At 54.3% G+C, this 25,047-nt stretch overlaps 2 protein-coding genes across 16 annotated transcripts in view; one reads left to right on the forward strand and one right to left on the reverse strand.

Moving 5' to 3' along the window:
- The window catches only part of LOC311627872 (uncharacterized protein), a 389,410-nt gene that overhangs the window by 15,152 nt on the left and 349,211 nt on the right, over nucleotides 1-25,047 (forward strand). The gene's annotated exons all lie outside the window — the stretch shown is intronic.
- BRSK2 (BR serine/threonine kinase 2) overlaps nucleotides 12,416-25,047 on the reverse strand; it is a 46,843-nt gene continuing 34,211 nt past the window's right edge. For 4 of the 15 annotated variants that reach the window (XM_084894728.1, XM_084894726.1, XM_084894723.1 and 1 more), the window contains 8 exons: nucleotides 24,212-24,272; nucleotides 23,298-23,505; nucleotides 22,622-22,670; nucleotides 19,440-19,563; nucleotides 17,852-18,032; nucleotides 17,693-17,782; nucleotides 15,773-15,820; nucleotides 13,963-14,580 (listed from right to left, as the gene is read on the reverse strand). In XM_084894728.1, coding sequence (XP_084750854.1) covers nucleotides 14,357-14,580; nucleotides 15,773-15,820; nucleotides 17,693-17,782; nucleotides 17,852-18,032; nucleotides 19,440-19,563; nucleotides 22,622-22,670; nucleotides 23,298-23,505; nucleotides 24,212-24,272 — 985 coding nt within the window. In that variant the 3' untranslated portion in view covers nucleotides 13,963-14,356. Of the gene's footprint in view, nucleotides 14,581-15,772; nucleotides 15,821-17,431; nucleotides 17,527-17,692; nucleotides 17,783-17,851; nucleotides 18,033-19,439; nucleotides 19,564-22,621; nucleotides 22,671-23,297; nucleotides 23,506-24,211; nucleotides 24,273-25,047 lie in introns of all 15 variants that reach the window. The other 11 variants (XM_084894724.1, XM_084894719.1, XM_084894725.1 and 8 more) reach the window with 9 other exon arrangements.

Here is a 25,047-nt window from a genome sequence, read left to right on the forward strand (position 1 = left end):
AAAGATATATTTAGTTTCAATTGGTGTACCCATTTTTGGGTCCTGTCTTTTTCATTTGAGAGTGCATTTTTATTCATTGAAACAGTATACTTATTTTTAAAAGGTTATAAAGGGTATGAATTTATTGATATACTATATTGTTTTTCACATATCCAACTACTTTCAGATGATTATTTAAATTTTTTTCATTACTATAAATAGCACTGCTATAAATACCTTTGTACAAATTGTTATTCTTCCTTCTGTCTCCATTTGATCATTCCTCTTGATATGCCTTTCAAAAATGAAATTATGGAGTCAAATGATCCATTTAATTTCACTGTTCTTGTTAACATAAATGATGATGTTATTATGGTGAACTAAACTCTTACTATAAAATATTTTCAATTGAAACCAAGGTGTTTTCCATTGAACAACAAATATCTACTGTGAATATATTAGAAAAGGAGACTAGCAAAAAAATCCTAGAAATTATTCCAAATAACACTCCTAGGAATAAATTACATATATATAAAAGGCTAATGTGCTAAGTCAGTGGTCGGCAAACTGTGGCTCTCGAGTCACATTCGGCTTGCGAGCTGCGGTTTGCTGCTCTGTTGACTAATGAGTTTGCCAACCACTGACCTAGACTCTCGATTCCAATAATCACAGGCTGTTGTTGTTTCTTGTGATTAGGCTCCTATCCCAGTGGTCAGCAAACTCATTATGCTGACCAGCCAGTGTGCTGGGCAGAGGAGTGTGGAGAGAGGTGATAGGCACAGAGGATGTAGCTACCGGAGACACGAGACAGGTGAAGCTGCTGAGCCAGAGGGCTCAGGTGCTGCTACTATGTGAGGTGGTAAGTCTAGGGCAGTGGTCGGCAAACTCATTAGTCAACAGAGCCAAATATCAACAGGACAACGATTGAAATCTCTTTTGAGCCAAATTTTTTAAACTTAAACTTCTTCTAACGTCACTTCTTCAAAATAGACTTGCCCAGGCCATGGTATTTCATGGAAGAGCCACACTCAAGGGGCCAAAGAGCTGTATGTGGCTTGAGAGCCGAGGTTTGCCAACCACTGTCTAGGGGCAGCGTGTGGCTGCTCAAATAATAACTGTGGGCACAGAGACTGCTGGTGCTGTGTGAGAAGGATATGCATTTACCAGCTGGTGTTGGGCTGCCTGTGTGGACTGTTTGTAAAGCATTGTTTTGTCTGATAGCTATATGGCCATTGGCTTCTGCAATAAAGCCTCATTCTTTTTTTTTCTTTTTAAAAAAAATATATTTTATTGATTTTTTTTACAGAGAGGAAGGGAGAGATAGAGACTAGAAATGTCAATGGGAGAGAAACATCGACCAGCTGCCTCTTGCAACCAATGTACATGCCCTTGACCAGAATCGAACCTGGGACCTTTCAGTCCGCAGACCGATGCTCTACCACTGAGCCAAACCGGTTTCGGCAAGCCTCATTCTTATACATCCACAGCCTCTCGTGGCTTCTCCATCTAAGACCCAGAGTCCAAGAAGGTCCAGTCCCTAGGCAGAGGGCCTCGGACCCAACAATTAGAGCAGTAGGCAGGGTTTTGACAAAGGAACCTGCCCTGTGCTTGGTGTAGTTCAATGGGAGGATTTAGAAGAATATTTGAACTCAAATCAACTCAGAGCAGCAGTGCTGTGCAGGGCTCTGGTTGTGATCTGACATCATGTTAGATGGTGACTGTGTTATGGAGAATAAAGCAGAATCCGCAGAGTGCATATGTGGGTGTTACTATTGTATATATGGCAGTCAGGGAAGGTCTCACTAACTTGGTAACATTTGGGCAAAGACCAGTAAAAAGACAGAGTTCAAAGAAAGACTTTTACTTGGAAATATGGTTAAGCTTTTTTTCATTGTTGTTACTCCTCACCTGAGGACTTTTTCCATTGATTTACAGAGAGAGTGGAAGGGAAGGGGTGAGACAGAGTGAGAAACTACAATGTGAGAGAGACACATCAATTGGTTGCCTCCTGCACACTCCCCAACCAACCGGGGCCTGGATGGAGCCTGTAATTGAGATACATGTCCTTGACCAGAATCGAACCCGAGACCCTTCCGTCCGTGGGTTGGTGCTCTACCAGGGGTCCTCAAACTTTTTAAAGTGGGGGCCAGATCACGGTCCCTCAGAGAGCTGGAGGGCCGGACTATATGAACTACTAATTCCTACTGTAACACCTCGGCTGCGCTCACTGCCCAAAAAACCTGGCGGGCCGGATCAGACTCCTCTGCGGGCCGCATGTGGCCCGCGGGCCGTAGTTTGAAGACCCCTGCGAGTCTAACCACTGAGAAAAACAGGCCATGGCTGGCTAAACTTTTGAGTACAGGGACCAATTCTTTGAGATTTGATAACACAGGCAAAACCATATAGGAGACCTGAAATATACTGCATTCTACATAAGGTGCTGGAATAGGTGTGGCCATCAGGATGATTATAGCTACAGTTTCCTCTTTATTATTTATTTTGCTTAAAATCACTATTTACCTTTTTGTATGGGTAACACCTTTACAGGATTCAAACATAAAAAAGTGTAAATAGGTAGAGAAGTTTCTCTGTCATGTCCTCATCTATACAGTTTGCATTGCTCCCAACAAACAGGTATCACATTCAAAGTTTTAAAAATCTTTCCAAAGATTTTAAAATTATTATTATTATTTTTTATTGATTGACTTTAGAGAGAGAGGGAGAAGGGGAGAGGGAGAGAAAGAGAGAAACATTGATTTGTTGTTCTACTTATTGATATATTCATTGGATGGAACCTGCTACCTTAGTCTAAGGGAGGATGTGATAACCAACTGAACGACCAGGCCAGGGCCCCAAAGATTAAAACACACATACACACACACACACACACACACACACACACACACACACACAGATATGTAGGCCAATAAATGTTTTCCTTAAAAGAAAACCACCCAGGGGGAGTGGTGGATGCAGGAGGAGACTGGGCATGAACTGTGCACCTATGGATGGGGACGGTGGGGGGTGGGGGGTGGCGGAAGGTGGGGACCTGGTGGAGGGGGGAAGAAGTGGGGAGCCTTTGTAATAATGTGAACAATAGAGATTGATTTTAAAAATAAATAAATAAAAAAAAGAAAAAAAAAGAAAACCACCCAACATCCAGAGACAGCTTTCCAGAAGCCTGCATCTTTAAAAAAAAAAAAAAGTCAATTACATTTGCCCCAGCTGCCCAAGATTGCCCACCCACGCTCAGCTAGGGCTCTTAAGGCCCGGAAACCGGAAACGCCCTAGGGTGAACCGGAAGTCCTCCGGGGGAGCCATAGAGGCCCTGGCTGAGCTACCTGAGCAGCTGGCAGCCCCAGGGCTGGTGTTGAGAAGCGGCTTCCTTTGAGGGTTTCACCCGGAGCCTCCTGCCTGCTGCACTGGGGCGTCTAGAACCTTCCACCCACCTGACGCGAGGAAGCCGTCGCCCTCAGGCCTCTCCTCTCGGGCTGTCGAGGCTGCTGATGGTGAGGTGAGTCTTGTCTGTTCTTTACAGAGAAACACAGTTTGGGGAAAGCGCAGGTGCTTTTTTTTGCTAAGGTTTTATTTTGAAACTTATGAATACAAGGCGGTGATGTTGGTCATGGTGGTGAGAAATTTCAAACCGGCCTGGCGCTCCAAAATCGCACCGCGTTGCACTGTGACGGCTTATCTGGACGTTTTTTGTTGGGTGTTAGTTCGCAGAATGTTCCAGGCAGAAGGCAGAGCTCCGTCTAGGGCCATGGTCGGCAAACTCATTCGTCACCAGAGCCAAATGTCAACAGCACAACGATGGACGTTTCTTTGGAGAGCCACATTTTTTAAACTTCTTCCAACGCCACTTCTTCAACTTAGACTCTCCCGGGCCGTGGCATTTTGTGGAAGAGCCGCACTCAAGGGGCCAAAGAGCCGCAGTTTGCCGACCAGGGTTCTAGAGCAAGGAGCAGTTTGCGGAAGTGTGTAAGCCCCCGAGGAAAATGTCCCCAGTGTTCTTTATTCTCCGGTCATTCTGTTCTTCGGAAGCGCCTTGCACCAGCAAACCGGAATAGACTTTCCCGCCCATTCTGATAACGCCGGGCTGTAGGTTGCAGTTATTCCTGTCATTGTTTTGCTTTTGGCAGCAGTCGGAGGACTCTCAAGGCATTCGTGGAGCTTTTCAGGGGGGGGGGGGGGGGGGGACCTTTTTCTGCCCAGGCCCACTTGAATATTTATAAGATCGTTTGCCGGCCGAACAAAATTATCAGCTTAAAAACGAGCTTGCTACATTGGGCCAAACATTTCATTAAGTCACCCCTAATGCCGTGGCAGGGCCAGGCCAGGTGATTTTTGGCAGGCCTAACGGGACATCCCCCCGCAGAGGTACCTGGGAGAGGTACCTGGGGGCTTGGGGCCGGACTTCCGCAACAAAGCGAGCGGTGATCTCTCGGCAGGTGGGGAGGGTCTTGCCTTCAATTTATAAAAAAACGGCAACATCTGTGAAATACGGTAAAACCGAAGCCAATTAAATGAGGCGTGCCTGTGATAGGTGTACGCCATTTAGAAAGCAAGTGTGAAGATTCCAAAGGAAGGCATTTCACTTTGGATGATTTTGCTATTTGCCTTCGTTGTGATAAAAGCCTGTGGCTGTGTTTGTGTTGAACTTTTTTATTTATTTATTTTTTTTTTAAGGAAAATCCCTTACTGAAACAGTAATCTAATCTATGTGACTGGAATTGGTTCCGCAGCCCTACAGTGTTCTTCTCTACCCATTTTTAACATCAATTTTAGTGTTTATGGTAATCCTTGCTGGTTTCGGGGTTGGGTTAGAGTAGTAGTATTGAACTTTAAACGGTTATCTTCACCATGTTGATGGTTTATACATTGTGCTGATGTAACTTGAGAAAATGTTTTCATTTTTATACTGCTTCATACCACCAGCCGACATTCTATTCGCTGAGCCAAACCGGCTAGGGCAAGATAGTGTTTCTTATTGGGAAATTATTTTTGATAAACCAGGCCACTAGCAAAGTGAGAACATCTTAACAATTACAGATTAGAATTTTCAGGATACGTTCTTTGGAACACATGTTCCTGAGAGTATTAGTTTGCATTATGAATTTTTAAAAAAGTGTTCTGTGGTCAAGATGAACTTGGGAAATTTGGGTTAAAGTTAAACAGCTTCTAACTATGCTGATGGTACTGTTAACTCTAAGATGGGGAGTTAGTATGCAGCATTTTCCAGATATATTTGACCAGGGAACCTGTTTTTAGAGATGTACCTTGTGGACCATGTGTCCTTTGTTTATTTATTTTTAAAATATATTTTTATTGATTACAGAGAGGAAGGGAGAGGAAGGGAGAGGGAGAGAGAGAGAGAGAAACAACAATAATGAGAGAGAGTCATTGATCGGCTGCCTTCTGCACATCCCCCACTTGGGATTGAGCCCACAACCCAAGCATGTGCCCTTGACCGGAATCAAACCAGGCATCTTTCAGTCCGAAGGTGGACGCTCTAAACCAGTGAGGGCACCTTGTGCCCTTTAGGATAACTTTGAGAAATGGTTATGTAGATAATTAAAATTCTTTTGTTGTAATATGAATATTTTAGGTGACATTTTTTATTGTAAATTATTCATGTAATTTTCATAATTCATTTACTCTATTTGCTAATATCGACATGATAAAGAATGTCAGGAAGCCATTCAGCATTCTTAGTTTTTGTATGATCAATGAAAACTCTCTGTTAATAAAGAAAATCCATGCCCTAGCCAGTGTGGCTCAGTGTATAGAGCATCAGCCTGTGGACTGAGGGTGCCGGGTTCAATTCCGGTCAGGTATACATGCTCAGATTGCGAGGCTCGGTCCCCAGTTGGCAGGAGGCAGCCAATCGATGATTGAGGAAACATTGATTGGCTGCTTCCTATATGCCCCTTTCTGAGGATTGAGCCCGAAAGCTGGCATGATGGTCAACCAACTGAGCCACACCACCCAGGGCTAGCTGTGATGTGTTTTATATCATGCTTAGTGTTATCATGTCTGGGGTTACACTTATTTGAATAAATGCTTTATTCATCTTTCCAAATCTTGAAGATAAACAACATTAACTCAAATTTGTGTCACCTCAGTTTCTAGAACAGAGAGATTTATTAAATTATGTCACTCTCTTTTTTTACTGTCTCTATATAAGAAGTCTAATTTAAAAAATTCATATGTGGCCGGGCCAGCGTGGCTCAGTGGCTGAGTGTTGACTTGTGAACAAGGAGGTTGTGGTTCGGTTGCAGGTTCCATCCCCAGTGTGGGGCATGCAGGAGGCAGGCAGCCAATCAGTTATTCTTTCTCATCATTGATGTTTCTGTCTCTCTCCCTCTCCCTTTCCCTCTGAAATCAATTTTAAAAAATTAATATGTGGGTGCTTTTCCATTTTCCTTCATTAGATAATTATTATTCTCTAGGTCTTTTCTAGTATTGTGATATCTATCAAAGTTTATCTATCACAGATACAGGAAACCCTCTGATTACACATGTGACTTTATTTGACTCAGTTTCCCAGTCTTCTACTCCCCACCTTTCCAGAGTATACAAGTAATCTGTTAAATTTAGTGCAGCAGATATTGAGTGCCTGACTTTTGAAATTATTGTATTGGGCAGTGTGAGGATATAAAAGTGAGATTTGGACACTAATTAAGGAACTTACAATGTAATGGTTAACAGACCATTACTAATACAGATAGAATATGACTATGTTTTGGTAATTTTTTCTCAGTCTTTTAAAGAAATATATACACTAGCTTGTATACATATAATACTTTTAAAATACATTTACACAATTTAAAACATATACATATATACACTAGCTTACATATACATTAATACAATTTTCACACAAGGATTCACTTTTTGTGCCAAATTGTCACTCATATTTTACATCTAAATTTTATATTTATAATTATGAAGGAGATATGCTTATAAGATTGATTTAGCATTTAGTTCAAGATTTAAGAGTGTTTCTGAGAATAAAGTAATATGATGATAGGCTATTAAAAAAAAGAGGAAACTTGGAAGTTATAGCTCTTTAACAGATTTTAAAAAATATATGTATTTTATTGATTTTTTTACAGAGAGGAAGGGAGAGAGATAGAGAGTTAGAAACATCGATAAGAGAGAGACATTGAGCAGCTGCCTCCTGCACACCCCCTACCGGGGATGTGCCCGCAACCAAGGTACATGCCCTTGTCCGGAATCGAACCTGGGACCCTTCAGTCCGCAGGCCGATGCTCTATCCACTGAGCCAAACCAGTTTCGGCTAACAGAATTTTTGAGGGAAATATTTTAGTCACTAAAATTTTTTTTAAAATTTGTGTTTGTCAAGCTATTGTTGATTTTGTTTATACTCTGAAAGTTTTAGCTGTCAAAGCTCACCAATCGTCATGTGAAATTGATGCTGTTATAGTATAACAATAAGAACCTGACTCATGTATTTTATGTACATATTCATTCAACTGTAGTTACAAATGGCTTCATGCTATGTGATTAAATGCATATTAGCGTTTGTCCTAGGCCTTTGCTTATTACTATCTTTACTTAATTATATCACCACACTATCTAGCCATATAGTTTATAAGGTAATACACACATCACTTTGTTGCTGATAGGAATTATTCTGTTTTATGGATGGTGCCCTTTAATTTTGTCTTTCATGGATTATAAAATTGGTTAATATCTGCTGAAGTGAATCACTGAAGAACCAAATAAAGATGCTGGCCTCAGGTCACGGTGTCATTTGTGACACTGGAAAAATCTTACAGGCTCATTTATCCCTGTACATGATTGATAACATCATAGGTTAAATGGAGAAAGCTTTGCTTAAAGGATCATCATGAATGAAGACCTTCCACTTAATAGTCAGGCATAAAAGTGCTATTCTCAGAATGTCCACAAGAGGGCGCCATTGTAACAAATCCTCTGGAAGATCTTTCCAGTGAAGTCAGTGAGGTGTTAAAGTCCGCTACTAGAACTATTGTTGTTAATCTCTCCCCTAAAAGTCCTCAAAAAGATTTTTTAAAAAGATTTTTTATATATTTAGGTGCATATATGTTTATCAGGATTATATCCTCTAGTTAGATGGTTTCCTTTAGCATTATGTAGTGTCCTTTATTGTTTCTTGCGATGGCCCTCATTTTAAAGTCTGTTTTGTCACATAATGAGGATTGCTACATCAGGGTTGTTGTTTTTTCATCTCCATTTGCATGAAAAAATTTTTTCCATCCCTTCACTCATCCTGTGTGAGTCTTTTGTTCTGAGGTGAGACTGTTGTGGATAGCATACTGTTGGACCATGTCTTTTGATTGGAGCATTTAATCCATTTACATTTAAATTTATTATTGATAGATATTTATTTATTTGTCATTTTATATTTTTTAGAATGAGTTTTCTTTTTAAAAAATATTTTTTTTAATTGATTTCAGAGAGGAAAGGAGAGGGAGAGAGAGATAGAAACATCAATGATGAGAGAGAGTCATTGATTGGCTGCCTCCTGCATGACCCCTACCAGGCATATGCCCTTGACCAGAATCGAACCCAAGACCCTTCAGTCTTCAGGCCGACATTCTATCTACTGAGCCAAACTGGCTAGGGCACTATTTTAATTATGTATGCCTAGGTTTCTTGATCTATTTCTTCTTATTATTATAGCAGTCCCTTTAGTATTTTTTACAATGCTGGGAATAAATCCCTTTAGCCTTTTTTTTTCTTTGTCTGCAAAGCTCTTTATTTCACCATCTATTTTGAATGATAGCCTTGCCTGGATATAGTAATCTTGGTTTCATATCCTTGCTTTTCATTACCTTGAGTACTTCATTCCAATCTCTTCTGGCCTGTAGAAATCAGCTGATAGCCTATGGTAGCTCCTTTGTAGGTAACAAATTGCTTTTCTCTTTTTGCCATTAAGATTCTCTCTTTGTCTTTAATTTTTGGCATTTTAATTATGATGTGCCTGGGCTTTGGTCTGTTTGGGTTCTTTTTGCTTGGGATTCTCTGTGTCTCCTGAACTTGTGTGACTTTTTCCTTCACCAGGTTAGGGAAGTTTTCTGCCATTATTTCTTCAAAATCATTCTCTATCCCTTGCTCACTTTCTTCTCCTTCTGGCACACCAATGATGCAAAGATTGTTACATTTCATGTAGTCCCACAGCTACCTTAAACTGTCCTGTTTTTTCATTGTTTTTTTTTCTTTTTGGTTCTCTGATTTTTTTCTATCCTGTCTTCTAATTCACTGATCCAATATTCTGTTCAGCTTTCCCTAATCTGTTATGTATTCCTTCCAGTGTGTTCTTTATTTGTGCTATGTCATTCTTTATTTCATAGTTACTTTATCTTTTTTTCTTATGCTGTTGAGTATCTTTACCATCACTAATTTGAATTCTATCCTATCTAATAAAAGGGTAATATGCAAATTAACCATCACTCCATCACAAAGATGGTGGCTCCCATAGCCACAAAATGGCGGCACCCAGTCCTCTCCGCTCCACCAGAGTCCCCCAGTTCCAGGGCATGCAGCTGCTGAGAATGGCCTGACAGAATGCTTGCTTCATCACCACAGTGACAAGTAAAGCATTTCAGGCCCTGCCACAGATGGGCCTCTGGCCAGGCCAGGATGCAGATGGGCCTTTGGGCCATGGAGACATCTTTGCAGCAGGCACGAAGTGGCCAGGCCCCACAGAGAGCAATTGGTGCATGGATTTGAGCGCAGAGCTACTAATGTTGGATAAGTTTCTTATCTTCATTTCGTTTATCTATTTTCTGGAGAATTCTCTTGTTCTTTTTTTTTTTTTTTTTTTTTTTTTTTTTGTCTCCCCATTTTGGTTGCCTGTTTGGGTTTGTGACTATGTATTAGGTAGGTCTGCTATGCCTCCAAAGCTCTAGTGCAGGACAGTCAAATGCTGTTTCTGACTAATTAGATCAGGCAAAGACTCAAGTCCTCCAGAGTCTCACCTCTGCCTATAGACTGATTGGATTCAGTCTGGAGTAGCACTCTGGCAATTGTTCACAGGTGTGGTGAGAGGTTTTCCAACAGGGTGGGGCAGTTGCTTCTGCCTGGAGGCTAATTGTTATTCTCAGTCTCTTAATGGGTCTCAGAAATGCCACATGGTGGGGCAAGGGGTTTTCTGGTAGGGTGGGTCAACTGTCTTCCCCCCTCCCCAAGCAAAAACCATTCTGCCTGAGAAAGATTACCTGTGCAGTGTGAGGAATGACTCAACACAGAAAACCAGGCTGTCTGCCTTCTGAGCTCTAACCCTAGAACCCCAACCCTGGCTTCTGCTCACACAGCTCCAGTCCATTCTGCCCTCCCTCTGCTGGAGCCCAAGGTAAGTGCCTGTGCGTAAAGTTTTGCGTGTTGGCCCTTTAAGAGAGTGCTTGCATTTCTAGGTGTCTCTCCCTGGAAGACAGCAACCCTGCTGCTTTTCACAGCCAGATGTTTTGTGGGCACCTTTCTCAGTTCTGGTGCTCTCTGCTGGGGGGCCCAATTGGGGATTAGACCCCAGAGTTCACAGTGGCAACCTCCCACAGCTGGACAGCTCTCCAGAACTTCAGCTGCTGTCTGTGGTGCCCAGCTAGTCTTTCGTGTCTCTGCCCTTCCTACCAGTATCTATGTGGTCTCTACTTTCTGTCCTGGTTATCAGGTTCTCTTCAGGCAGTCCTCAGAGGATTATTTATGCTTTTCTTTTTTGGTATTTTAGTTGTTATTCTAGTTTGGTCGTGGGAGCATGTCTGCATAGCTTGTGCTTAATCCATTTTTAATTTCTTCAATTGGGTTTTCTTTTCAGACACCCAGAATTCAGTACTAGGGTGCTGTTCTCATAATATCCACCAGGGGGCCCTATTGTCACACCTCCCTGCAAGGGCAAGAACTCCCTGTCTGTCAATTGGGCTTTGTAGAGACCCCCCAACTCCCCCGTTCCAGACCTTTCAACTCCTCCTTTCTGCTCTTGGTGTTGGTCTCTGAGGCTCTCAGAAAATCCAAGTGCACTCTTGGACTCTCGGGTGCCTAGCCTTCACAGCCTGGCCCCTCCCACGAGGTCCTGCCCTGCCCCACGGCACCACTGTCCGGAGGGCTGCACAGGTTTCTGGTGGCTGCACCTCCTGGTGCTCAAAGCAACCCCAGCCTGGTGACTCAGTCTGAAGGGCGTCAGAATTATTTCTGCGTGACTTCAGTGCTTCGTTCCAGAAGGTTCCATCATGTGTTCTGCTGGACTCATGCATGTGGCAGCCCTGGGCAAATGCTTCCTGCCCTGCATGAAGACTCCTGGGCTCTGCTTTGCCCCTTGGGATCCACTGCCATCAGGAGGTTGCTCCAAGCAGCAGCCAGCACCCAAAGAGTCAGGTAACCCTGTGCCCTGTGAGAGTGTAATTACCAAATTCCTTCAGCCCGTCTTCTAAGCTGAAGTTAACAAGACGCTATGCGGTCCAGCCTTTCCCATGGAGCCTGGTGCCCTCTGTGTCTCCTAAGCACCTCCGGGCACCCGCCCTCTCAGAGGCAAGCCCGGTTGTCAGTAGCTCCCCACTGAACCAGAGAAGCACGTCCCCTTGGGCTGTCCCCTGCAGCAGGGGGTGCAGGAGATGAGGGCAGGACTCAAGGCTGATTCTGCCCCCAGGGCAGCTGTGGCAATGTCTGGGAACAGGTTTGATTGCCACCCAGGAGTGGTGACCAGGGCAGTGCTGACATGGTACAAGGCCCAGGATGCCCCCACCAGAGAGCCACCGTAGATCTGTGCCACACCCGGCCCAGGGGGCATGGCTGTGCTGAGCCATTCCCCAGCCAGCCCCATGGCTGTGCCGTGCCCGACACCCACGGATGGGGCAGTGCTTGCCGGGGACCTCCAAGGGTGACTGCTCTCTGCTTGGACGCCATTTCCAGGATGCTTTCCCCATCCTCATGGCTGTGCAGGGGTCCCCAAGAGACAGGGCTGGGCCTGCCTTCCTGGTGCAGCAGCAGAGGGGTGGCTGGCTGACATGTGATCCGAGCGCCTGCACCCCTGGCTGTGGGCGGAGGTTGTGGCTGGGGTCGCCCCCCTTCACTTCCAGGGTTGGGCTACAGAACCCCATCGGCTTCTTCCCAAAAAAGGATTGAAAAGATCCTCCAGGAAGAAGCCCAAGTGCTGGGTGACACCCTGAGGTCTGGGGTGGCAGCAGTGGCCGTGGTCAAGCAGGGGGTGGTGTCTTTGTCCGCTTTGGGGGAGGCTTCCCTGTGCCCCTGGGCTCTCCTCCCACCCAGCCCGGCAGGTTACCCAGCTCAGACTGGGGCAGCCCCCCCCCCCCCGACCCACACACACACAGGGTCTGTCCTCTTCAGCTGAGGCAGAGCCTGAGCAGCACGCGTGGCGGACACAGCGGTGATCCCGGCCGCCCGTGCCCCCACCGCCCACCCGGACTGAGACTGGTGTCGGTGTCTTTACGGAAGGAATTTATTGTTCCGGAACTAAGGTTGCTCACAGTTATTGACAGGGGTACATGGGTGGGCTTGTTTGTTTCCGTGACGTCTGCGTGTGTCCCGAGTACAAAAGAGGAAGGCTGACGAAGAGATATTGCTTTCGGTGTCCTCTGCCTCGTGAGAAGCCCCCGCGTGTACCTGTGGCTCTGCTGTTATCGGGCGTCTAATAGTTCTTATGTGGGAGCCCCGCCTGTGGTGGGGCCAGGGTACAGAAGCGTTAAAATCTATCCTCGACCGAGGGCGGGCAGGCGGGTGGGCTGCGGGGAGACACCAGAAGCAAAGTGGGCCCATCACAGCGAAGGCATGCAATCAGACCTGCCTCCCGGCCTCCGGCTGCCGGCGCCCTGACACCACGGTCAGGGTCTGTGCCCCCGAGCTGGCCACACCCACAGGGAGAAACACAAGCATTAGCTGGGGATGGGCGGACGGAGCGGCTGCACCCGCACAGCAAACTCTGCAGAGGACGCCGCTGACTCTGTTCTTGGTTATGTGGTGTGTGTTTTTTGTGGATTTTTTTTTTTCACTTTTTGTCATTTTAGTAAAAAACTCTGCGGTGCCCCTGCCATCCTGTGAGTGGGTGGGGGCCAGCCCAGGGCCTTCCTCTTACCCTGCTCTGGACACAGAACCAAGAGGGTCCCCATCCTGGACTGGTGGAGGGTCCCTGGGTGGTGGCGCCCATGGGATTGGAGTTGCTTCTACCAGGACTGACAGAGCAGACAGAGTGGCCTGCGCCGTTCTTTAAATATATATATGTGTGTATATAGAAAGAACCAAGAGCAAGAACCGAACACAAAACCTAGCCCTGCCCAGCGGCTCCCCTCCCCCACACCCATTTCCAAAAACAACCAAGAAAAAAAGTTTATAAAAATATCTTGCAGGAATTCTTTAAAGTTTACAGTAGCTTGCCGGCACTGCACCCACCGGCCTGCCCCCCAGGGCCCCATTGGCTGCGTCCTCAGGGCACCTGGGCCCAGACCCACCCTGCCCGAGACAGACAGACAGACAGACAGACGGCAGGAAGATGCTGCTGCTGCCCCTTCCCTGAACAGAGAAGTAAAGAAACTCAATAAGTTAAACGGCAAATAAATAATACTGATCTCGGCCAGCCTGCTGCCTCTGGGCCCAGTCCCCCCCCGGGCCAGGACAGGAACGCGGGCCCAAGAGCACCTGCAGCGACGAGCCGGGAGGACTGGGAGCCAGCGAGCAGCCGCGTGGGTGCCGAGGTGCAGCGGGCCGGGGAGAGGGTGCTGCAGAGGGAAGAGGCCGAGGAGAGGCTGCAGGTGCCCTCTGCCCGCCTCTCGGATGCTTTGCCCACCACGGCCCCCGTGCTGGAGGCAGCCGGGGCGACGGGACCTGCCGAGGGCTCTAGTCACTGCAAGTCTGTGGGCAGGCTGGAGGCAGCTCCCCTCGGAGCCAGGTCCTCCTCCCCGTGGCCATGCGGAGCAGGCACCGGGCAGGTGCCACGCGGGCAGGTGGACGAGGCAGTGCGGTGGGCAGGCCTCGCCGCCGGGCACGCCGCAGCAGCAGGAGAGGAGAGGCAGGTCCACGCAGCTGCCTTCGGCGGGCCGGTGTCCGGCGCGGAGCCCAGAGGACGGCCTCGTGGAGGTGACATGTTGACATGTTAACTTTTCGGGATAATTCCTGGTATCAGAGCGGAAACAGTGACGTTGTCAGAGACAGGCAGAGAGAGAGACAGCGAGAGAAAGAGAGAGCAGGCACGGTGGGCCGGCCACAGGCCCTGGCCCCGGTGCCCCTATCCTTTCCTCCCCCGCTCCACAGCAGGCTAGATGGGCAGGTGGGCGTGGCCCCGGGTCCGCTCTGGGCGGGCAGGTGGCTCGGGAGCCTTGGGGGCCACCACGGGGCCGTGCTGGGGGCGGGGAGGGCTATGTGTCTAAGGCTGCTCGTGGCGGGCGGCGGGTGGCCCCGTCTTGGCCGTGTCCTTGCCCGTTGGGTACTCGGCATCGCCTCCAGGGCCAGGGCCAGCGGCCGCCGAGTCACCGAGTGGACTGTGGGCGCTCCGCTTGGCGGGCGTGCTGGGGGCCTGGGCCGCCTGCCCGTTCTTCTCGTCTGAAAAAAGTTGTTTAATTACGTCAAAGAAGTTACTCAATGGGCTGCCTGGGTACACAGAACAGAAAACAAAAGAAAAGAAAAAAGAAAAAAAAGGGGGCGAGAAAGAAGAAGGGAGGGAAGGAGAGAGAAAGAGAACAAACAAACAAATGAACGAAAGGGCCTTGGCGAGAGAAAGAAAACCCAACGAGATGAGGTCTGAGATGGGCATCGGGGGCGGGGACAGGTGACAGCAAGCAGGGTGGGCAGGCGGCCGGCCGGCGGGATACCCTCTGAGCCAGGGGCTCCCGGGAGGGGCTGAGGCTTTGGGGACTGAGCTGTGCCTCCTAACTGTGGGGCGGGACCCCAAGGCAGGTGGAGACCCTCCTCCCTCACCAGCCTGGCCTTGCAGGTGCAGCGCCTCCCTTGGCCTCGGCCAGACACGGAGCTCAGACGCCAGTCTCAGAGTCTCCCCTCGTCAGCCCTGGGCCCCTGCCAGCTGGCCAGCCCACTCTGAACTCAGTCACACAGACAGGGCTGCCACATCCCCAAGGGCCAGGACCCTGGGATGGGCGTCTGGCTCTTGGCAGGAGGCCACAGGGTCTGCTCTGGGTGGGAGGCTGGAGCCAGCGTGCCTGCCATTCTCCTCCCCTGGCCAGCCCAGGCCACACAACGTGGACACAGCGGACAGACAGATGGAAGGGTGGATGGACAGGCATGGAGAGCTTGGATGTGGGAGGGTGGGGGGCAGGCAGCCAGAGTGGGAATGTCCTGAGGTCAAGAGGAAGGGGTAGGGATGAGATGACCACCCTGACCTGGGGCCTGTGCTCCCGGGCCAGGTGCACTGGTGGGCACCTTGGCTCCAGTTCCTAAACCTGAGTCCTACCAGGTCCCTCCTCTCCCTGCCAGGTACAGGGGGAGGGGTCCCTAAACCTTCCAGTGGACAGAGGGCCTGGGCGGGCCTGCTCCAGACTGCAGTCCACCGCGATCCCTGGCCAGAGCCTGCCCACGCAACCCTCCCTGGTCCCTCCCTGGCCCACCCGGATCCTAGGCCAGGCCTGTGGCTGCTCTTGGGGGAGGGACACGGTGTCCTGGCAGAGGCAGGAGGCTGGGCGAGTGGGGGCCTCCCTGAGTCCCGTGTGTGTCTGGGCCCCAAGCTACACCCAGACCCCAGGACAGCCCCGGTGGCGGGCGCAGCACCTAGCCGGGAGCGGGTTGCAGGTGGCGTGATAGGCGGAGGCCCCGGCGATGGGGTTCTTACCACACTTGGAAAGCCTCCCCGTCATCATCTCCACACAGTTAGTGGTGTCTGGAGCACAGAACGGAGAGAGGGGGATGTGAACATGGTTCCCACCGGCCCCGCAGGGAAAGCACAGGCTCAGGGCAGGGAGTGGGGCCTGAGGAGTGGAGCCCAAAGGGGGTAGGTATGGAGTGGCCGGGCTCAGAGTGAGGGCCGCCTGGGCAGTCTAGGGTCCTGCCGCAACCAGAGCCTCTCCCGTTGTGCTGCCCTGGGTCCAGGACATGCTGTGGAGCTGAGAAGCCCACAACTTTGGCCACGGTCTGCACTGGCCACCCATGTGTCCTCCTCCCGCAGGTCTGCAGTACCCTACCCTGACCCCCCACCTGCTGCAGGGCCTGGGAGTGTTGGCAAAGCCCTCGCTGCAGGTGGGATGTGCCCTCGGGGCCTCCCCTCTGTAGGCCAGGCCGGGGGCCCTGTCAGGTGGTTGAAGGTCCCATGGTGGCCCTGGGACTGAGCTTGCTGGACAAGAGCATCCAGTGTGGGAGGGAGGCCAGGGGATGGGGTCAGCTGGCTGAGGTACCAGGTTGGGCTCCCCAGGAAGAGAATTTGCTGAAGGAGGGTGAGGGAGATGGGTGGGGGCCCAGAGCTCAGTGGTCCAGGCCAGCAAGGCCCCTGCTCTGGGCTGGCTGCAGGCACAGATGCCCGCTGGGCAGGGGCATGCCAGGCCCTGGTCTTGGCTCCCTTCCCGGACAAGCTCTGTTCTTCCCCAGCCTCAGTTTCCCTGTCAGCACTGCACTGCTCCAGATGGAGACCTTAACGGCTCAGGAGCCAGAGGCACCTGGCGTGCCTGCTCCCACCCCGACAGCCAGGAAAGCGGGCCCACACCTGGGCTCGGGCCAGGGCGCTGAGGGACATGTGAGGGAGAAGAGGAGGGCAGTGAGAAACAGACGATGGAATGAGGATGGCAGGGTGGGGTGGACGCTGGGCCGGCCTGTCCTTTAGGACTCCACACAGAAGCACAGCAGGTTGGGGGAGGGCCCACTGAGGCCCCAGCTGGCCGTAGGGGGGTCAGAGGCAGATGAGGGCTGGACACTGCTCTTCAGGTCCCAAATGTCAGAACAAGCCTCACGACAACCCCGCATCTCACCACCATCCAGACACACAGTGCACACCCTCACCAACAGACGGCGGCTCACGCAGGGCTCACACCCCATTCCGGTGCTGCCCACCCCCACAGGCATGGCCCTAGGCCTGGGAGCCCTTCTCTGGATGCTTCTCCAGGCCCAGCTGGGGCGCCCTGGCTTTGACTGGGGCCTGAGGCCCCCTCTCCTGCTCAAGGCCAGACAGTCAGGTCTTCTCACGGGGGACAGACAGCAAGCAGCCCCACCCCGTGTCCGGGCCCCGGGGCCCCAGCCCTCACAGGGCGCTGCTGCAGGGAATCCAGGCAGGACTTGGCCACCGCTCTCCGGGGTCTGCTCTCCTGGGGGGTCCCGGGGCTAGCCTGCCCTGTGCCTGAGACTCAGCCTGGGTTCTGGGCCTGCCCAGCTTGTCAGGGGCCGGGAGCTGGCCACTGGCCGTGTGAGTGGGCACAGGGTGCCCTTCTCGGGGCCAGCCTGGCTCTTGCCAGGGGATGTGACTGCAGCCCCCTCCTTGCCCCAGCGGTAGGGCGGGACACCTTACCTGCCAGCGTCAGAGGCTACTCTCGTAGCTGGTGGCCACCTTCTGGCCTTTAAGCCCAGCACCCCAGCTTAGTCCTGGCGCTGGCGGGGAGGGTTCTACAGTGGACAAGAGGCGCCTTTCAGTGTGGTGTGCTGGGCCCTGCCTCCCTGGTGTGCAGACTGGGCTGGCCCACTGTGCTGGGAGGCCCTGCTCCCTGGGGGGCGGCGGAGGGCCACGCCCACTCGATGGCCCGCAGGGCGGCCGAGCTGAGCGCCGCCTCACCTGACAAGTGCTGGGTGGAGGGCTGGTCGTGTGTGCTCAGCAGCTGCGTCTGAATGGTCTCCACGACCCTCTTGAAGCGGCGGCTGGGGCCTAGGGGAGACAGACAGCGGGTGAGCCTGGGCGGGGTGGCCGGAGCCCGGCCCTGGGCCAGCAGCTCACCTGACAGGAGCGTGAACGTGACGGAGTAGATGCCGTTCTCCTTCTGGGCCGCCCCGCCCTCGCTGTAGGTGATGTCCACCTGGAACTTGACGGGCTTCTGGAACACTGCCGGGCCCCCGGTCGCCTTGTACTCGGCCCGGAAGCTGGTCTGGGAGATGACGCTGTGGCTGAGACTGGGAATCTGCAGAGTGGCAGTTCGATGTGAGCGGCGACCCGGCCTCCACCCTGAGCTCCTCAGAGGGGACCCACAGGCCAGCCCCTCCAGCCTCATCTGGGAAATGGGCCCGGCCACCCTCTCCCCGGGGAGGCCGCCACCAGCAGGGCCCTCAGGGTGCGGCCACGAGAGCCAGAGCAGGACTGACGGAGACCCGGGCAGGGCTTTCTAAGGTGCGATGAGTAAACATGCATGTGGGAGGGGGCCCTCAGCAGCAGTGAGGACGGGGCCAAGGCTGAAGCCTCTATTGGCACTGAGAACAGCCACCCGAGGCCAAGGCCAGGCCATCGCTGGCAACGGTGCCTGAGGCTCTGCACCCGGTCGACCCACTCTGCGTATTTGGGTCTCGGGCAACAAAGGAAACTGGTCACAACAAACCCAGCAGGGTCCCCCCAGCACCGAGGTCAGAGGACCAGCCATCCTGGGAAGCATTAGAGGGCGGGGGCGGTGGCCGAGTCCATGCCCCGGGGAGGAGGGACTCTCTGTGTTCCAGGAACAGCGGAAGGGGCTTGGGGGTCATGGGGGACAGAGGTTCAGACGGCCCAAAGGAAGAGAGCAGGGTACAGGGGAGTCAAAGGGGCCAGAGTGCCTGTGTCCAGCGTGAGGCTGACCCCTGCCTGGTTCCGGGCTCTCCTGGCCCCTGAACCTCTGTGAGGAGCACCCACTGTCCTCATAGCCCTAAGGGGACCTGGCGGCAGCCTGTGACAGGGGCGCTGAGGCTGGGCTCAGAGAAACCCCTGGCAATCCCTGCCCACCTGGTCGTGGGGCTTCAGCTGGAGCGGCAGTGGCTAAACCCTCCTCCCCTCTGGTGATCCTGGGACCCCCCTAAACTGTGATCCTGGGGGACCCAGCACAAGGCAGGCCCCACATAGGCAGGTGGGGCCCCTGGCGTGAACCTGGAAAACCCTCAGGGCTTTCTGCTCCCTGCGCCTGGTGATCCAGCAAAGACGGGAGCCCACAGCAGACCCGGTGCGGCTGCCTCAGCACTGTAGGCCTCAGTGGGAGGCAGGGTTGCGGGAGGCTGGCAGCCTGTGGGGCAGGCAGAGGGCACCCCGGAAAACAGCCCCCTGTTGACTGTTCCCCAGGTCTGGGCACATCCCCTGGGTCTGGCAGAGGTCCCTCTGCTGAGGCTGCCTGTGCTTCAGCCCTCAGGGTGTATCCCTGCCCCAGTGCCACCCTCTGCCACAGCCCGCCTGGGACCTGCTCACAGTGTGGCTTGCTTTGTCAATCCCTCAACCCGCCAGCCACACATGCCCCTGCCTGGCCCACACCTGCTCCTCCAGGGTCCCTTTCCCCGCCCCGCCGGGGCAGGCGGAGACAGTGTCTGTCTGGCCAGCGAATGGGCCGGGCCCTCTGGGGTGGGACAAGGCTCACCGACAGGAAGGCATGAACGATGTCGGCTTTGATGGAGCTCAGGGGCTTGTCCTTGATGACCAGGAAGATCTGCTCCTCCTTCTCGAGGCTGATGAAGTTCCCGAACCAGGACTTCTTGGCCAGCCTGGGGGTGGAGCGAGGGGCTGCTCACACCTCAGGGACAAGTCTGCCCTGCCCGACCCCACATCCCTGACCTCCTGAGCTCTGATTCCTCCCACCCTGGACCCTGAGCCCCTTATCACACTGATATCACCATCCTAACCTCCACCCGCCTCCACTCCACCCTGATCTCTCCACCCATGCCTGACCCCATACCCTACGGCTGACCCCACAGCCCTGGGCCCAGCGCCCCATCCTCCTCCTTGTCTGGGCCCAGCAGCACGCACTGGAACCCAACCAGGAGAACCCATGCTGACCCAGCCGGGTCCGTCTGGTATGGCACCACGACCCTGGGGTGATTTGCCGTGTGGCATCCCACAGCCTCCTTGAGGAAAATGGGCCCCTCGCAGGGAGGGCTGTGAGGGGAGCAGGAGCATGCGGGAGCTGGGGTGGGATTGGGGCCGGCCAGGCACCTCGCTTTGCTATAAATGGCAGAGACATGGCGCAGAGGAGGGGCAACCTCAGCTTCCCCAGGCCACCCTCTGTGTCTCTGCCCTCAGGGACTGGTGGCCCTCCCTGCTGCTCCAGCCCAGTCCCATGGAGTGGCCACTGTGCGGCCCTCCCTAGGGTGTGGGCGGGCCGGTGACCAGCTCTGACAGAAGAATGTGGGACAGTGGAAGTCATCTCCGAAACCAGCCACAAGGTCTGACTCCCGGACCAACTGGTGAGGCCCGTGGAGACCTGGGTCCTGCCCACAGCAGCTCCTGCACCTGTGCACCATGAGGGGCCACAGCCTGTCCTCCCTAAAGCCAAGCACCCAGCTGCGCGTGGTGGGTCCTGACCACGAGAGGACAAGCACGCACCGTTCACAGTGTGTGTGTTGGATTTGTTTGTCACGCGGCCATCGGTGACTGGCGTACCCCGGCCGCCTTCTTGCTCCCTCCCTTGCAGCTACAGTGTAGACACATGGCCACTCTACCCGCCCAGGGATGAGAAGCAGCAGCCAGGCGTGGCTTCCCCATGGCATTAGTAGGGCACTCCAAGGCACTCTGCACTGGCCTGGGCATGGCCAGCAGTTTTCCTGGTTGTGTGACATCTTCCCTTTCCTGCCCATTTCCAGAGCCACTCTTCAGCTGCAGCGACAATGACCAACCCACCTGCCAACAGAGTCCCTGTCCTCCCTCGTCAGCCCGGCTCGGGAATCCCAGAGAAGACGTGGAGAGAGAACACTGAGGACCCCACGCCCTCATTCAGCCACCTCAGCTCCTTGGCTGTCTGTCGTGTTGAGCGAGTGCGGGCTGCTGGCCCGAGCTGCAGAATGTGGCACCCAGGTCTACGCCGGGCCTGGAGCCCACAGCGCATGCCTTCTTCTCGATGAAGGCAGAAGAGTTACAGTGAAAACTGGCTTTTTGTACTTTGACACCAAGTGTTTGGCACCTGACAAAAACAGTCCCGGATCTACAAGAAGCCTGGCTGACCTGGGAAGGCTAGTGGAAACGTGTGTGGGGACAGGCCTGTAATGGTACGTCGAGGTGTCCACTTGGCCTGTCTGGCCCAACTTTGGGTGTTGCTTCTTAAAAGACACCTCACTAATGTGGTAGTTGGTACCAGCGAGGTCCTGCAGGCCAGCCTGTGACATCACCCAAGCTCGATCTCCCGCCTGCTGACCCGTCTCAGGCCCGCCAGCATTCATGTGCATACCACCCGCACCCGCCTGGTTTCCTGGGGGACCCTGCCCGGTGCAGGGCTCCTGGAAGCTGCAGGGGGAATGTCCTGGACCAGGAGCTTGTCTTGTGCAGGAGGCGCTGGGGGTTTCACTGCACCCCATGTCCAGGGACATCTGCACCTGCTCATTCGTACCAGGCTTTTGTGCAGGGACAGGCCCCACGGGCCTCAATGGAATGGAGGGGCACAGGCCATCGGCTACAGCACGTGACAGTGTGTGATTTTGTAAATTCCCTGAAAACCCAGCAGTTACACTGCAAGTACGTTTGGGAAGGCTGTTCAGGGCAGCAGAGACTGGCAGCTGAAGGGATGTGACCAGTGGGACCGCAGAGCCCCCTAACCCAGCAGCTCAGGGCTTTCCCCTGCGCCCACACGCACAACGACAACTTCTCTCCCTCAAACAGCTGGCCCTGCTGCCTTCCTTGCCAGTGCAGCCCCTGTGCCTTGCCCTGTGTCTACACCGCATTTCCTGTTCACACCACCACCCGCGGACTAGGGAGCCGAGGCCTCAGGGAGGGCAGGCACTCAGGCAAGTCTCTGTAGGACCTTGGCTAGAGACCCTGAGTGTGGGGCATCTCCGTACGCAGACCTTCTGCAGGGGGGGGGGGGGGTGTGGCTGTTTCCCCATTGCTCCCACAGCTCCTGCATCTTCTCTCGTGTGACAATGATCCAAGGGTTGTTCTGCACCTGGCCTTGGCCAAGGCCACCTCCTACGCGTGTTCCTGCAGGCTGTTGCTGGCTATCCCTCCTTGGCCTGCACCGTGACTTCACCTTGAGATCCTCCATCCTTACAACTCGACACGTCTGGCCACCTTCTGGGCTCTGCTCTGCCCAGCACCCCGCCCCGGTGGACACCCCAGTAGCAGGCACCCCAGACCAGTCCTGAAGGCCTCCCCACGCTCAGCACATCCAGGGCAGATGCTGTGTCTGAAGTGTGAGCAAGCCGGGCCCCTGTGGCTCCCTCGTGTTTAGGTCAGGGCTCAGCAAGTGTGCAGCGGTCCCTCCGAGGAGTGGCTATGCCGCACTGCCTCCAGCCAGCATAGGCCCTTCTCCCAGGCTGCGGCTCAAGCAGAACTGAACTGTCCCCTACCGGCTCCCCTACCATCCTAGGCCCTGCTTCCCGCCTGGTGGTCAAAGTGCAGGAGGCTCCGAGATGCGCACGCTGGAGAGGAGGTGGCTGAGGCAGGAGGTGGAGGAGAGGACCAGCGGCAGCAGGGGCCACAGGGAGAAGGACCTGTGGGCTGGGATGCTCAGCCGGAAGTCCTTGTGGATTCTGTGGCCTGTTATGTGGGAGTGTACCCGGGGCTCCCTCGTGCTCTTGGCACCCAGCACCCACCTGCTCACGCAGGGCCACTTACTCTGGGGAGGACTCCGGGGTCAGGTTGGACATCTCCTCTGGCGTCGGGACTGTGTACACAGGAAGGACAGAGAGAGAAGGTGCGGTGACCACTATGCCCTCCCACAGGCCCCCTCATACTGTTTATGGGCACCTTCCTGGTGGGGGTCCTGGGAGCCTTGGGCCATTGGGAGCTGAAACCAGGCTAGGCCTGCTCTGGCCTTCAGCCAGTCCTGCTGTCCCTCCAGGTATTGGGTGTGCTGGCTGGGCTCTCCTTGGGTGTGTGCACAGGGCCCCACGCCTCACCCCTTGGCTGTGCAGTGGGGCTGGTGAGCCCAGATAGACAGCCACCCAGCACACAGGCGCAGGCTGACCTCCATTACCCTGTGGGCTTCCTGACATCATGTCCACACCCACCCAGTGGCCGCCCCTCCTCCCTGGGCCTCCGGCAGCCCGTACTGAGGAGGCCACTGGGCTAAGGAGAAGCAAGGGTCCCAGGAGGGGCCCAAGGCTGTGCCCACTGGGTGCCAAGTCTGTACTGTGTGGGCCCGGGCACAGGTTGAGCAGGCTGGTAAATAGTGGAAATCGGTGATGCCTAGGCCTGTGTCAGTCTAGCAGACCCGGGCATGATCCAGGGTGACCCCTGCCTGGCTCCCCAGGCCCTGCCCACCACCTGTGCCTGCCGTCCCTGAGCTCACCCTGCAGTTTCCGGCGGTGGAAGCGAGGTGAGCCTAGGAAGCTGTTCTTGATGGAGTTGAGCCTTGTCCTCCAGGGCACCCCTCCGACGCTGGGGCTGGACGGCGGTGTGGGGTTGGGTGTGCCGGCCGGGCTTTCCTTGGGCGTGTGCACCGGCGTCCCCTTGGGGGTAGGGAGGGGACTGCCCCTTGGAGAGGGGTGAGGGGTCACCTGTATGGTGGGGACAGATTTAGTGTTCGGTTCAGTCCCAATGAGCGGAAGCCGGGCGGGGGCAGGCAGAGGGGCCGGCCCCAGGGGCGGGGCCAGCGGGGGGCCAAGGCCGCTGGGGACAGGGTGCCGGGCCTGGGTGCTGGCTGGGAACGGGTTGGACTTGGTGCCCTGCAGAGGCTTGTCGGTCAGCTTGGCCTTGCTTGGCAAGGTCTGGGTCTTGGGGTTGGGCCGCGGGGCGGCCTGTGGAGGGAGGATGTGTCCGGGCCCAGAGGTGCTCTGACAGACTTCAGGTTCCACGGAGGTGGCCAGGGTGCAGGCCACGAAGGGGAGTTCAGGGGGAGGGGGGGGCAGGACAAATTTCCTAACAGGCTACAGGGCGGGCACCGAGGCAGGGAGTGGAGTGCGGGTCCGCCATGCAGGAGTCCACGTGCATCCGCGCCCCCACCCACATGCACACACAGCCCCAGGAAGACCCACGGGTGCAGGCATGTGGGGGCGGAGCATTTGCCACCAAAGAAAACAAGTAACACACAAGAAAACACACAAAACAAAACAAAAAAACGTGCAGTTAGCGAGAGCAGCCAGAGCCGCCGAACAGCAGCACCACGCGTGGCCCCCGGCGGCGGGAATGCGAGGGCCTCTTCCAGGGCCGCCCGGCCCGCCCGCGCCTTCGGGGTGGGAGCCTGAGCGGAGGGGCGTCACTCACCCGGGGGCTGCTGAGGGGGCTGGTGGAGAGGCCTGAGGAGGCGCCGCTGATGGACCGGGACCTGCGGACACAGGTGCAGAGCGGGGCTCAGCTGAGACGGCCACAGGCCGCCTGGGTGCCCAGGACGGTCCTGCTGTCCCCACCCGCCTGTCCTCAGGAGAGATCCTGCAGCCTCTTTGGGACCCCGTCGGAGCCCCCTGGTGCAGCCTTGGAGTCCTCTGCCAGTGTCCGCGGGGGCTCAGGTGGGCAAAGGGAGCAGGAAGGTTGCAGATTCCTGGAAACTGAACCAGCCTGTGCCAGGCCCCTCTCCACACTCCAGCTGCCAGGAATCACCGGACCCCCAAGGCTGTGCTGCCCAGGGCCAACAGCTGGGCATTAGCCAGCCCCTTGGCACCCACGACCCACCTGCCGGCCCAGAGCTGCCCACGGCAGGCCAGCCCTTGGCCCTCTCCTCACTTGCACGCCCAGGGCCTGGGCAAGACGAGGCTGGGAGGACACTGATCTTTGCCACCACAGGCCGCACGGGCCCACAGGCCTGGCCTGGGCATGGCTGGAGAGGCGGCATCCCAGGGTGCCCAGCTGATACCGGCACACAGCTGTGCCCACTTGGGGCAGACACGGCCTGCAGGGACTTACCACACCTGCGGCCCTCAGGGAGAGGAGTGGGACGGGGCTGATGCAGCCCTAGGAGCGGACAGGGAATGGTGGGCTGCCCTGCCACCTGCCCACCTGGCCAGCATGGCCTGGAGGGGTCTCGCCTGCCACACCTTGGCCTGGCCCCTGGGCCTGGGGCGGGGGGGAATGGAGCCCATGCTGGCCAGACCTTGGCTCCTGGC

This window comes from Pipistrellus hanaki (assembly GCF_964339955.1).
Source record: "Pipistrellus hanaki genome assembly, chromosome: 9".
Classification (NCBI taxonomy): Eukaryota; Metazoa; Chordata; class Mammalia; order Chiroptera; family Vespertilionidae; genus Pipistrellus; species Pipistrellus hanaki.